Below are 15,375 nucleotides of genomic sequence, written 5' to 3'. Positions count from 1 at the left end.
GTCCATAGTGCAATAACACTAGTCTCAATCTACCTACCACCAAACCATACTTACTCTTTAAAAGATCTTGAAGACCTCTTTATACAGATACCTCCACCTCTCTGTATATTAGGGGACTTTAACGGGCACCACCCATTATGGGGCTCTCCTAAATTGGATAGATGGGGCCGACTAATTGAAAGCTTTTTAGAGGCACTAAATTTCAGTATACTCAATACTGGTGCACCGACGCACGTACAGCTCCCAGCAGGACACACTTCAGCAATAGATCTCTCGATTTGTTCACCAGTACTAGTCCCAACCATAGAGTGGTATGTAATAAATGATCCCATGGGCAGTGACCACTTCCCAATAGTATGCAACTTTCTGAAAGCAAAGACTCCTCCTTCAATTCAACCCTGCAGAAAGTGGAAATTTGTCCGAGCAGACTGGGCAAAATTTCAATCATCAATCGACCTTGATGAGGAAAAAATCCGCCTCCAACATATTGATGATGCGACAGATTACATCACGTCACATCTTCTAAATGTGGCAAAAAACACAATACCACTATCAAATCCCCCTGACCGAAAGCATCATAATTACTGGTGGAATGATAAATGCGCCACAGCAAAGAGATCAAAAAATAAAGCCTGGAATTTGTTTCGGCAATGTCCGAGCACAGTCAATCTCATTAATTACAAGAAATTAAGGGCAAAAGCACGCTTCATACAAAAGCAAGCAAAGAAAGAATCCTGGACCCGTTTTGCCTCCAGTTTTCACAGAAATACTGATTCCAAAATAATATGGAAAAAAATTAGACAGCTGTCTGGTAAGTTTCCTACCATACCTTCTCCAATCCTCTCTTGGAACGGGAAAGATCTCTCTAATCCAGTAGATATAGCGAATGCTTTGGGCAATACTTTTGCCGAAATCTCAGCATCAACAGCCTATCCTACCTCATTCCAAAGAATTAAAAACACTGAAGAAAAACATGCTATTCATTTTAAAACTGCCCATCTTCTCCCATACAACAAACCTCTGCAATATTCTGAACTTTTACATGTCATTCAAACCGCCCGCAGTGGTGCTGCTGGGCCAGATGGGATTTATTATGTCATGCCAAAACATCTTGATGACAAAGCTCTGCACTGCCTCCTGGTCTTTTACAATCGCATATTTTTAGAAAATGTTTTCCCAGCTACTTGGCATCACTCTACAGTTTTGGCATTCCTGAAACCTGGAAAAGATCCATCCAACCCCAAAAGCTATAGACCCATATCTCTCCCAAGTTGCCTCAGCAAAATTCTTGAGAAAATTATCCACAGAAGACTCGTCTGGATCATTGAGTCGGAACAGCTAATGAGCCATAATCAATATGGCTTTCGTAAAAACAGGTCATGCTTAGATCTTATGGTCAAGGCTGAATTTGCCATCCGTAATGCTTTTGTCAAACATGAACATCTAGTAATGGTTTCAATAGACATAGAGAAGGCTTTTGATACCACCTGGCGGTATGGTATACTTAGTGATCTTTACCTTCTTGGACTACGAGGGAACCTTCCTATATTTGTTCAGAACTTCTTACATACTAGATCATTTCAAGTTCGATACCAACATGCCCTTTCCACAACTTTCATCCAGGAAGAAGGTGTTCCACAGGGATCAGTACTGAGTGCCACTCTTTTTGCTCTGAGAATAGATTCTATCACTAAGCAGCTTCCAAATACAGTTGAGACTTACCTTTATGCAGATGACCTTTCCATCTCCTGTCATTCTCAAAACATGAGATCTATTGAAAGACAGCTTCAGATATCACTTAATAAAATTCAACAATGGGCGAGCCTGAACGGCTATCGGCTCTCGCAGCAGAAAACAGTTGCCGTCCACTTCTGTAGACAACGCAAACTTCATCCAGATCCTGAACTTCAAATTTCTAACATCCCTGCCCCGATCACCAGCAACATCAGATTTCTTGGATTAATCCTTGACAACAAGTTAAATTTCCTAGATCATATTAAAAATGTACGGAATTCATGTCTAAAAAAGTTAAACATACTCAGAGCTTTATCTGCCCAAACGTGGGGTGCAGATCGTACCTCGCTTCTTCGTCTATACAGGGCATTAATCAGATCCCGTCTCGATTATGGTGCTCCAATCTATGATTCTGCCAGAAAGAGTGCATTACGCTGGCTTGATCCAATTCAGCACAGTGCTTTGAGAATTGCAATTGGTGCATTCAGAACGTCGCCAGCACATAGTCTCTACATTGATGCTCACGAGCCCCCACTAACTTTACGCAGGAAAACACTGTTACTCAAATATGCTGTCAAGATACAAAGTTTTGCCTCTCATCCCGTTCAGTCATACCTTTTCAACCCACCGTTAGAAATCCTATACAGAAACCTAGTATAGTAAAGCCAGCTGGTCTTCGTCTTCTTGAATTGGTGCAAGTCTGGAATATTTCCATCCATTCCGTAAAGCAGGTGGCAACTTATACTCAGCCACCATGGGCTCCTCCTCTTCCAACCTGTGACACTTACCTCTGTCAATGGAGAAAGAATACTTTGCAAGCATCAAATGTCAACCAAATTCATGCAGTTCACACTCAAAGATATACTGATTTCTCCCCAATTTATACAGATGGCTCTAAATCTAATTCAAATGTTGGAGCAGCTGCAGTGTTTCCGAATACAACTGTATCAGTTTCCCTTCCATCAGAATTTAGTATATTTTCTGCTGAATTATATGCAATTAAACTAGCTTTAGAAAATCTCTATTCTGACAGTTCCTTAAAATCAGTTATTTACACTGATTCACTCAGCTCAATCATGTCATTATGTAATTCCTCAGATAAAGTTCACCCTGTTCTTGATGAAATCAGAAGCTTATTACTGCAAATTAAAGAATGCAACCAACTGGTCACTTTTTGCTGGATTCCAGCCCATTCCGGTATTTTAGGCAATGAACTGGCTGATAAAGCTGCAAAAAACCCAACTACCTTTGATTTAACCAATATCCCTGTTCCAGCATCAGATTATGCACTAACCGTTCATGCTGCTTGCCTATCACAATGGACAGCACTTTGGCACTCTCAGACTAATAATAAACTCTTTCAGTTTAAACATGATCCAAAAATTTGGCGCTCCAGTGTCTGTACATCGAGACAAGAAGAAGTAGTCCTGTCAAGGGCAAGAATAGGACATACCCATCTGACCCACCTTCATTTACTCACAGGAGATGATCCACCACAATGTACACATTGTTCTAATAATTTGACTGTAAAACATATTCTTATTGGCTGCCCCTATTATAAACAAGCCAGAACTTCATCCTTGATATCACTGGTTAACCTTCATAAACCAATAACCCTTGAAAATCTCATTGGTGATAAGGCAAATATTTCCGAATTTTTTGACTTTCTCCGGCAAACTGGGCTTTTCAATTATTTCTGATTTCAAATTTTCTTTTGATCTAGGGAAAACTCACGTTTTAATATAACAAGTGAATAGGCACATTATAGCCTTAGCAGCTTATGTGCCATTAAGCCTCCAGAACAACAACAACCAATAAAAGCCTCAATTATTTTTACTCTGTAGTTTGTATGGTCATTTGCTGATCAGAACTTAGCTCCAATTTCATAAAGTACATGTCAGCATGTTTACATAAACATTTTTTGCATGTTCTGTAATTTCCTAATTATTTAAAGTCATGAAACTTTTTACATTTTTCCTTTTTAAAATATATCAAGATTTTTTTATCTTGTTATTAATGTTTTTGTGTTTACATTTCAGGGCCACAAATTACCAGAATCTTTTCCTAAACCCGTTCCTGAATCTGCTGTAACTTCAGATCTAGAAGTTGAATGTTTAAAAAGTAACAATAAAGAAGATGAGGAATTATCAGTTCAGTCTTTTGAATCTGTCACTTCAGTTTTGCATGTAGAAGACAATGTTTCAGTGATCTCTGATAAAGAAAAGGATGAGGCAATTCAAAGTATCGATCAAATTCCTTCTGATAATAATGCAGAGCAGAAGAATTTGTGGCAAGACCAACAGTGCTTTATTGCTGATGAAAAGAAAGATGAACAAGTTGATGTTGTTATAGAAACTAAGTATGAAGAAAAAGAATCGGAAGAAATAGCACAACCAGAGATTGAAGCTACAGAGAAAATTGAAGAAGAAATTTGTTTTGAAGTTAATAAAACAGAAGGCATAGACAATAATGAGAAAAATGATAATTCAGAAAATGATTGTAATATTACTCCAAGTAACAAAGATCCTGTTGATCAGCTGTTTACTTGCAATATACCTCAAGAAATAGATGAAAATGATAGCATAGCAATTAACAATGATTCCTTATCATCTGATGCTGATGTAACCAGAGTTATTGGAGACCATATGGAGCTACCACCATCTGTGCAGTTGCCTTTAACTCCAATTACTCCTCAGACTCCTGGTTCAAATCAGTCTCAAAACTTGAGCTCATCTCAGCAGTGTCAGGGTGGTCTTAGTAGTGATGTAGAAGATGAACAAACAAGTGTGATGTCAATGGTTGTGAATGTTTCTGATAATCATACAGAATCTACCCACTTGACGCCAACAGTCTCACAGTCAGTTTTGCTAAATAAAGACTGCCCGGAAACTATTCAAAGTGGTCTTCAACAGAGCATGGAAAGTAGCGATGAAATGCAAGAAAATGAACTACATCCATCAAATGAGATGCATCAGGAAGTTGACTCTCTTGTTGATAGCAGCCAGGGTCCAGTAACATCTGTTTCAGCACCTTCGACACCCGGTGTAGTTACAAAGCATACACCAACACCCCAGGAAATGGCTAATATGGGAGTTTATACCCCTGATTCATCAACTAATAGTGTCATGTCCAATGGTTTTAATTCTGTTGAAATTGACGTTGCCCAATTAGGATTAGAATCCCCAACCTCAATTAGCAGCAATGAAATGGCTCAGAACTCCATAGAAACTCCCCAGCCTGCTCCTACCCCACAGCCTTACTCAGATTGTGCCCAGGTTCAGAACAGTTATTGTGTAACACTTCCCCATAATACACCACCCAGTGCTGTTGCAGCAGCAGCTGCTGCTGTTGCCCAGGCTCAAGCCCAAGCACAAACTGGACAGGTACCTTTAGCTAGTTGTGCTAGTTCTCCAGTTCATCAACCACACTCAGTTCCATCAACCCTCAGTCATGGGTCTGTGTCTGCCACCTTACCAAGTATGGTTCAGACCAGTGTAGTTAATATGAGTACAGCTCCTGTAAATGCAGTTTTAGTAGGCCATGCTCCTCCTGTGGCTTCTGCTGGAAATTATATGAATGCAGTGAATGTAGCAGTGTCATGTGCCAATCCTGCCTCTACACATGTGGCAGGGTCATATATGGTAGGTGTTCCAATGGCAACAATGATCCAGCCTCAGCCATCTGCCATTACTTCTATGGTAACTCACCATCAGCCTCTCCAGCAGGGACACCAGACTGGTCATACACCTGGGGCTATGCAGCGACTAACACATGTTAATATGCCAACTTCATCAGCATGTGCAGTTTCATCATCAGCTACCTTTCGTTTGCAACCACCAAGTTATAGTTATACTCCAAACCCTCCATCACAAGGCAGTACTAGTTGTAGTCTAGCCAAATTACAACAGCTGACTAATGGAATAATGGACATTGTACCTAATCCTTCTGGTGGTTATAATACGCCTCCTCCTAATTTTACTCCTCCTGCTTCTCAATCAACAATGACCCCACCCCCACAAATGCAGCGTTCTATTGTTCCAGCTCTTCCCAACCTGCAATCACAGGTAACACTATCATCTAATAATCCAGGACATGGGTATAACAAATACAGCCATCGATATCATCCACGGCAGATTCAGCAGAGTCCTAACATTGCAATTGCGTCGAACTTAGTTGCTGCAGGTTATCAGACTCTGAACGGTGTAGGATATAGAATGCAGCAGACAGCATCCCTTGGAAGTCCAGCAACTGTTCTTAACACTGCAGGTTACATTACTAACACTGGATTTATCAATCAGGCCCAACTTCCAGCAACAGCTGCTATGCAGATGGGTATGGTTAATGTCAACATGCATCCACAAGGGCAGTACCAAGAAGCCATTCAACCCTCTCGGTCACAAAACACAATGTATACAACTTACAGTTATCATATAAATGGTGGCTTACCACCACAAGCACTGAACTCAGTTATGAGACGGTGATAATTAACCTCTTCGATGTCTTTGTTCTCAACTTCGCAACCCCCCATTTTGTTTCACTCAAGTCATCAACTTTAAAATGGTACTTACAGAATGGCCATCTCATTAGTGTGGAAAGAAAAAATAATAAATAAATCTTGTGGTTGCTGGCTGGCCAGCATTTTATCTTTAACTGTTTTTGTGTCACTGTTGGAAAAAACAAAATAAAAGTTAAGAAACTCTAAAAAAAATAACAAAGTTATGATATTTAGAAATGTGACACTGAATTGACTTAAAGGAAGAATATTTATCAGATTCTTACTACATAAAATCCTGATGATGAATGTTTGTATATGATGTGCAGCTTGATTTTAGGGTTGCTGTTGTACCTGTTTGTCTGCATCAGGTGGTGTACTTGTATATAAAGTGTTAAACAGATCATGCTCTTCCTGTTTTGAGCATCATGTAAGTAAGCGAGTGTATATATATATATTTCCTTCATCTCACTTCCTTCCCCCTCCAAATATATATATATAGCAGTAGTAATGAAAAAAATTTGTTACATTAAACTTGTACATAATTTGTTAGCTACTGAAAATAAAACACTGTCTGTATGAAAGAACATGTACGGCTTAATGTTTGAAACAGTGTTTACAGAATATCCTTTATTTTGTGTATAATTGTAGATCAAAAAAGAAAAAAAAAGAAGCATGTCTATAACATGGTTACAAATTTTCTTTAGCTTTGTGTACATTTCAGGGTTCTTGTGATATTTCACAATGGGTGACTTAAAATGTGCACATAGATAACTGCCCTCTGTACCTTTTTCTTCTCAGGGCCACAGTGAGACATTACCTTATTTTTACCCTTTTCTGTATGTATCTTTTCACTAACAAAAGACTAAATTTAAGTTGCCTAAACAGTAGGCAAAGGTCCAGATGCCAGTTTTTTGTGCCCACATAATGTTATTTTGTAGACAGAACAAAAATTTACACTTGTGTACAGTTTTAAAGTTGAAAAAATGTGTTAAATAATGTAAACATTTCATAACATTGTAAATTTGAAAGTTAAATTGTAAAAGGCTTTAATAGGTACTGTATCAATCGCACATATTTCTCATGAGTGAAGAATGTCATTACGAAGACTGACAGCTAAAATGGTAGAACAGTAAGGTTGCATTTAAACATCGGCAAGTTAAAGTAAATGCCTGTTGTATTATTGAGTTTCAGTGATACAGGTGCATTTGTAAAAGGGATTATACTCATTAATCATTTTATGACTAAGTGGTGTTTATGCCTGGTTTTGAAAATACCTAAAAATTATAAAATTCAGTTTCAAGTGAAAAAAAATGTGAAATTAATGCTAGTTATTGTTGTGTTTGTCTACAACCAGTTTGCACACACCTTATGTACCACTATAATGATTAGTTGGTTGCTTTAGTGGGTGATAAGGTTTTAGTGATTCCTGGACAAAAAGTAGATTATATTTTTGAGTACTTGTTTTTTGTATTTTGGTGCCACATCATACTATCCAGGACATGCAACACCACTAGCTTCATTTCACTTGTCACCACTCATCCTTGCTGTTTCACAATAAATGTCTTCTTTTTGGCTTTTATTATTGCGTTTTGTCTTTCTTATAACAGTTTTAATAAATAAAGCGAGTATAATACTCTGTATAAGATATATTGCATTATTATGCAGTATATATTGTACACAGCATTAGAGAAAAAATAATACTAAATTACCAAAAAAAAAAAAAAAAATAGAGAGAGAAAAGTCAATTAAATTATATATTTAAAATGCCATAAATTTATTTGAAAGGATCTATTTATAATAGTAGTTGGTTATTAGATATATCTGATAAATGCCTGATTATTAGTTTATATAGCTTAGTAGTAGTTCAGGAAAATTGCCATGAAGTTTTTAGGGATTGTGGGAAAAAATTTCAGGCCGTAATATAGGGACATTAATACCAGTGAATGTCAGAAATCTTTTAGCATAAACTAATAATATATTCTCTACCTTGCTATCTGGTGATTTTTACTTCTAACATGTTGCAGCTTGTTTTTATATAAATTTCCTTTCTATCCCTCCCTCAATTGTTCTTGGCAGTTTCTTTTAAAATACAGTTCCTGTAATATCAAGTTCAGATGGGTATTTACAAAAGTGTTAAGGTTTTATTTCTTTACCATTCTTGTTCCAAGGTTGCACAGTTTTGTATTTGTTCATTTGTAGCTGTTGAAGCAGCACTGTTACAGTTTACAATTCTGATGTTTTATTCCATATGGATGACTGTTTTAATCAGGTATGAATTGTGCTGGTAATTTGGATTGTATATGTTTGTCTAGATTGTTTAATACAAACATAAACCAGCAGTTTTTGTCTGTTATCTGCGATACAATACTGAAAGAGTATATGAGGGTAATGCATGCTTTTTATTATTATTATTATTATTATAGCAGCTCAGTCTTGAGTATTCTTTTTATATGTAAAAATAAAATTCATCTTATAAAGATGTTACATATGTAATATTCTGTGGATATAAATACATAAATTTCTTAGGTATTTGTAACTTCCACTTGTGATAGAGTGTATACACAAAAGGTATGGTGCATTTCAATCACTTTTAATTCTGATTGTAAATATCCTACAGCCATAAAATAAAGTACACAGCAATCGGTAAACCTACATGTTTGTTCTCACTTTTTTTAGTTAAAAATCAACACAAGCTTGATTGTTTATTTTATTATTTTTTTTTATTGCTTGCATAGGTGTGTAGTTGTATATATGATTTTGGTTTGATTTTGTACAGAATGCATATCTGAAATTTGCAAATGGTGGTAATGTAGACTGTACAGGAATTAGGTGCTATACATAATTATTAAGTTTACTCACTCTCATTGTGAAAACATTCAATATGAATCATATGGTAAGTTACATTTAATTTTTTCTATTTTCCAATTAGAGAATGCATCTTTTACACTATATCAAACAATTCAATAAATGTGTATTCATAAGAATGGCACTAATTAGAGCCAGAGTACTTGTTTGTTAGATATCAAATTTTTTGGCATGAATCTATTTTTCTGAATTTCTTTGATCATTCACATTAATGAAGGAATTTTTGTGGCAGTTTTGCCATTTGTTATAGAAATATTAGCTTATGTTAAAGCTTAAAGAAGTATTTTGTTTTGAACATACTTTTTTTGAATACCTTAAATTTGCATTTCACTTTCATTCCGAACTGTTGGTGCATATTTATCAGTGTGCATTAGAACGAAATTATGAACATGCCTTAATGAAACCACTTCTTTAATGACATAACAAAACCAAGTTTTTGGAATTATCACCTGCAAGTCCCACAGACATGATCTGTAATACTTGAACACATTGCTGCCATGTGCTTAAGCATGTTTCCATTATCCACATGTAGAAGTATCAGCCTGGCATCAGATTTAAGGTTTCAAGAAAAGGATAAATGACACCAGTGACATGGAAGACAATTTCTTGATGAATGAAAACAAACTGGTAGACTAATATTCAACTTGGATAATTTTGGACATGTCTCATATCCATCACAAGAATTAAGTGAACAGAATGCTACAATTTCATGTACTCTCTATGAAAAGTTTTGTTTAATGGGTTTCTGCACTCTCACAAATGAGGTGCCAAGAAAGCAATAAAAAGGCCACCTAGGATTGGCACTGCATTCATAAGTAACAAATGCTTCTTGGAATAGCGTTAGATATTAGTGTAGTAGGGACAATGCAATACGATAGTCCTACATTATGAGAAAATGGTGCCAGTATATATTAAGATTACCTGAATCAAACAAGCTGCTGCTCATTCTGTTTACCCAGCTTCTCATAGGAAGCTTATGAAAATATAATTTTTGTAAGGTGCTATTAAACTTAATTAAACATTGATTTTGATCCAAATATAAGTGCAAGCATTTCCAACTGTGCCCATTATCTGTAATGTGTGAATGCTACAATTTCATGAAATAGAATAAAAGTTTAAGTAATATACAGTAACTATTTCATTTAAATCTCAATGATTCCTTAAGTGCCTACAACTTTACTAATATTGTGGCCTAACATTGCAAGAAAGCAATGTTTTCTGCACCTGCTGGGGGGGGGCATTCTCTATCACTCACACCCTTCCCTTGCTAAAAATGTGAATATTCAGTTCATTTTGAAATTTAACAAACTCTGCCATAACTATGGCAAGCAGTTTGTTCCATTGATCTGCAACACACTATCCGAAAGTAAACTTCAAAATTTGGCCTTCTGTTCCTTCCCAAGGTTTTATATTTGTGTCCCTAGTTCTTCTCTCATCTTCCAGTAGGAAAATGAAACTGAGGGTTATTAAGTTCTAAAACCTGACTGCGTTAACTATTAAAGAGTACCCTGCATGCTTTCAAGCATACTGATTAGATTACATTTCACGCTGAGTTCTCAAAAGCCTGCACCAAAAACATCACAAAATCAATCTTAAAACAGGTTGTGTTTTCTTCAAGGATAAATCCAACATGGGTTTGGGGGGGGGGGGGATAGACCCATAAAGTCCAAATAATGACCAAAGTGGTATGGTGGAATTATTGTAAATTCTGGAAAAATACTGAACATCAAGGCCCCTCCTAAAAAGACATCTAAATGATCCTGCCTTTTGTCATGGTAGAATTGGGGATAATCCTGCTCATTGTTAAGCAGGCCTTTCTTTTGAGGATTCATAACTCATTTCATTCAGTCTGTTCTACCCACACCGTCGGTGGAGCAGCATTAACAATAACGCAGGGTGCGAATCATGGAGCATATTCTCAAACAATAACCTGTCAGTGTTAAACTTGTTTCTAAATGCCTTCCTTAAATTAAAAGAGGAAACCTCATACCTTTTTAGTAGGACTGTAAATCTCTTGACACTCAGTCGCATATGAATGGATTATTATATGAACTTAAATAAATCAAATTAAAAATAGCTACTAATTAAAATCATCATGTATTCAATTCTCATATCATACCAAGCACACAAAAAGGAGTCACGGACAGCTGGCGGCCACCAACTCCCACAAAAACCAACCAATATTACATGCTACCATGAGAATTGAAAAACAGTTGTCGCAAAAAATCTTAAAACCATTCCACAAATATTCACAATTCGCAAACAATTTAAACTTTAAAACCGTTTACAACTTCTTTTAAGTGACCAACTTATTTGGATTTTCTGTGTTCACAAGAAGTACATTTTCTGCTGCTGATCTTCCCTTCATTTACTTGAGAGGTGGAGGAGAATTCTTGTCAAAGTGATCACTTACCTCTGATAACTTTATATCATGGTGGAAGATCAGTCAGGCTGACTGGAATGCTTTAAGCATCTTACAAATGGAGCCCATCAGTGATTTGGTATGGTGATGTATATCTGCAACCAAGAAGGCTCAACCAAATTTAACGACCATGGATTAGTTCCATTGGACTGCTATAAACAGACTGGGCATAAACACGCACCAAATAATGCATTGCATTGTACAGCAACCATAGAGGCTCACATAGCATTATTGAAGATAGTCTGTGATCTGATGAAGTAATGTAGTCCAGAACACGTCTGCAAGTGGCACCAGTGATCAAGGGCTATATAATCTAGATAGAAGTAACATGAATATCAATTTGGAAGTGTGGACACATTCTCTTGGGTAACAGAATTTCTACCAAGCAACCCCCCCCCCACCTCCCGAACAACTGCAACTATTGAACTGACGATTTTCTCTCTAAAGGCAGTCATCTTTAATAGTGGTAACCATCTGAATATACGCAAAATTCAAACAATTTCTATTCCACTTATAGAAATTGACAATGTAAATTTTGTAAATTTTCTAAGGCAATCAGAACTTTGAACATTTCCTTTGATGAACACATCATCAGCTATCACTCCATTGGTGATGTTAGAATGTGATGCACTTACTAGTGTAAGTAAGTGCATCACAACACATTCTAACAGCTGCACCCAGAACTGTGCCAAAATTCTGTACTGGTACTTTTAGACCCACAAATCACTGGTGGAACTGTACATTCCACCTTGCCACATACACCATTAAAAAACTTGGATGTAGTTTGCCTCTACTATAACAAAGAATATAAATAGCAGAAAAATTTGCAACAAAATCAGACAACTGAATGGTATATTACCACTGGCATCCACTTGATTTTGAGTTTGAACAAACAAGACTTGACATCTCCAGTAGAAATAGCAAATTCTCTGGAAGAAACTTTTTCTCAGACATCTCTATGCAAAGGATCTTTCAACAAGATAAAATAAATCCTGAGTGATGCAAATTCTTTCAGTGCGGTCAGCTCTTTACAATGTATGAATTACAGGAATCCCTAAACAGATCAGCAAACAGCACACCAGTCTCCAAAGAGATTTACTAGACAGTCCTGAACTCTTTATTGTTAACTAGATATTCTCTGAATGTTGCTACTCCAACCAGTCATTCAGTAGTCATAGCCTTTCGTAAGCCTGAAAAAGATCAAATGAATCTGATTCCTCTCCAGTTAAACAGGACAAGATTATGTGCAGTTGACTGGTATGGTAGCTGGTATTGCACACTGATGAATGAAAATTGCTATAGTTTTGGAAAAATCAGTCTACATTTTATCTTATGATAAAAGTTGAATCTGACATACAGAATGCTTTTATTAGAAATATACCACAGAACTAATGATCTCTTGTTGTGTGTAACTGATATTGAAACTTTTCAAATGTGTTATCGCTGCTTTTTTCATGATCTTTGTTTTCAGAGATGTATCACAACAATTAGCTTTGTGCTTAAATGATATAGCATGAAATATATATTCCAGCTCCTGAGACCTTTGGTCTCTGAGACTTGTCACAGACAATCTTCCAGGTTAGGGCTTACTACCTTCTAAAATGCTAATGCAACTGATATTCAGGTGTCACCTGTGAGCCAAGCACGCACACCGAATTTTAGTGAAGGTTGGTTGTTCTGCAACAGAAAAATCTGCTTGTGCCTTCTTGATGGTGGCCTGGGTATACCCCTCATGGCAAATCTTGTGATACTGCACCTGGTATACTGGAAGCAACCTCCCACATGAGTGATGTCTTTTGGGGTTATGATGGGCATTGTGGTGAGATCTAGCTCTAAAATGTTTTGCATCCAGCTGCAAGATAGCTTGCTAGGCTGAACCTGTTGGTAACTCTGAGGCATCCGGATCAGCTAATGTATAATTTCTCTGCCACTATTCTGTTATTGATTAGAGGGGTAGTATGTATGCAGGAGGCACTGTCAGGGAGCTGGATATGTTCTTGCTGTGTGTACACCATATCCAAAAATTTCAAAACTCATACCCCCCATCCACACACTTTTACTTTACTACTGATTATATCGCAAATAGTCATAACAGAACAAGCTTAACTGCCAAATGCTCTTTCTTCCAAAATCTTATTTCAGAAATATGCAGTCTCATGAGTTTCAATGTCTCATTTTCACCTGCAGTCTGTTGAGCCACACTTTCTTTTTCTGACAGAATCATACTTATTGGTTGCCTTAGCCACTACTCATCTGTTTACCTAATTATTTGCTAAGGAAGTACTTGTGTATATTTTCAGCCTCCCATTGTTTGGCATTATAATAATGCAAAATAGGGTGATCCATGAAATTTCTGTTCTATTTTTCACTTGGTTGAATTATTGTTTTAAATCTAATACCAGTGTTTTTCTCAGCTCATATCCGTGAAATTATTGTCATTCAGATGAAATTTGTTATTCATGATTCCACTCTAAAATCTTGTTCATTATTTAAACCCGTGGTTTTCCATCCACTGAAGTCTGTGCAAGATAAGAATGGTGGATATATCACAATTGGCTTGTATCTAAATCTCCAGCTTTTTCAGCCTACACTAAAGCTTGCAACATTTGTAAAACAGATATTAATCAATCAAAACTATTTTTAACAGGCAAAAGTAGAAAACTTGCTTCTTGTCCAAAATGTTAAACATTCTGGTTTTTTGACAAAGCCGTTAAATCTTCTGTCCTCCTACACTCCTGTTGCTGTTAAAACCTGATGGTTCTATTGCTTAAGATCCTTAGCTATAGGTAAAACTGAATTATTAGCATTGGCTTTTTAACTTTTGTATTGATGATCTTTGTAAACTTCCTACATTTATGTCTCCTGTGGTCTTCTGACAGAAGGATGTTAGAATTTTCAACTGTCAATGCCAAGGAAACCAGTGGAGAAATGCTGATTGCATTTCACCACTTGTTCTCGAAACCTGTGCTCCTGAACTTGTCCTAGTCCAAGTTGCCTTTTTACACACTCTGATTCTGCTGGTGTTTTTCCTTCCATTTAAAAAATTGTTCATATCCAGTCCGTCCTTACAAAGTGTGGCAAATCTTACCCATCCAGTCTCCTTGCACCCTTTCCCAAGTAATGGAAAAATCCATAAACTGCCAACTCTTAAACTATATTACCCTTCCATCTCATGAATGATTGCCAATATGGATATAAGTTCTCACAGCACACTACATCCCACTTTTCAGTTTGAGAAACCGTGCCCTGCACAAACAGTTTCAACTCTTAAATATTCTCAGTCTTTAAATACCGATCTACAAGTAATTCTTCAGTGGGACAAAGCAAACTTGGTTAACTTTAATCCCTCAAAAACTCAGTCTTGCCTTTCTTTACAAAAAAAATGTATGGCCCCTTTGCTATTCTTCAATGACACTCAGATTTTTAGACAAAATTTGTTAGAAATTAACCTAACTTCTAGTCTTTTTTTTGCTCAGCATTTCTGTTTTCTAAACAACTATTAACTGTACAAATCTCACATTCAACTACCATTGTATATTGTTTTTGCATCTCTTGTGGTGTCCCCAATACCTTCTTTGAACTTCATTCAAAAGAGGTCAGTCAGGTTAATGATCCATATCTTACAAAGTCTCTCCACTCTCTCATAGATGTTCAGTTTTTTCTCCATACCTTTTCTATAGATACAGCAGACTCTTGATTAACTAGGACACTTCAAGACTCCAAAGTTAAAAAAAAAAAAATCCACTGGAAATTAAAAGTCAAGCAATAAATAGAATAGGTATGAACAGATGTTTTGCACGTTGTAAATAAGCTACAAGAAGTGGCATTTTATTATCCTGCTGTCTTCACACTCTCTGCT

The 15,375-nt window shown here is 36.6% G+C and overlaps 1 protein-coding gene across 4 annotated transcripts in view; it reads left to right on the top strand.

Moving 5' to 3' along the window:
- Positions 1–6,336, top strand: part of LOC150083662 (uncharacterized) — a 396,332-nt gene extending 389,996 nt beyond the window's left edge. For all 4 annotated transcript variants that reach the window (XM_090378102.1, XM_090378101.1, XM_090378103.1 and 1 more), the window contains one exon: positions 3,774–6,336. In XM_090378102.1, the coding sequence (XP_090234228.1) occupies positions 3,774–6,215 (2,442 nt within the window). In that variant the 3' untranslated portion in view covers positions 6,216–6,336. The remainder of the gene's footprint in view (positions 1–3,773) is intronic.
- Positions 6,337–15,375: the final 9,039 nt, after the last annotated feature.

The sequence above is a fragment of the Mastigoproctus giganteus genome, chromosome 7 (genome assembly GCF_048544385.1).
Source record: "Mastigoproctus giganteus isolate SK-2022 chromosome 7, ASM4854438v1, whole genome shotgun sequence".
Taxonomy (NCBI): Eukaryota; Metazoa; Arthropoda; class Arachnida; order Uropygi; family Thelyphonidae; genus Mastigoproctus; species Mastigoproctus giganteus.
Note: the sequence above shows the minus strand (reverse complement) of the source record. Positions and strands in the feature narration are given on the sequence as shown.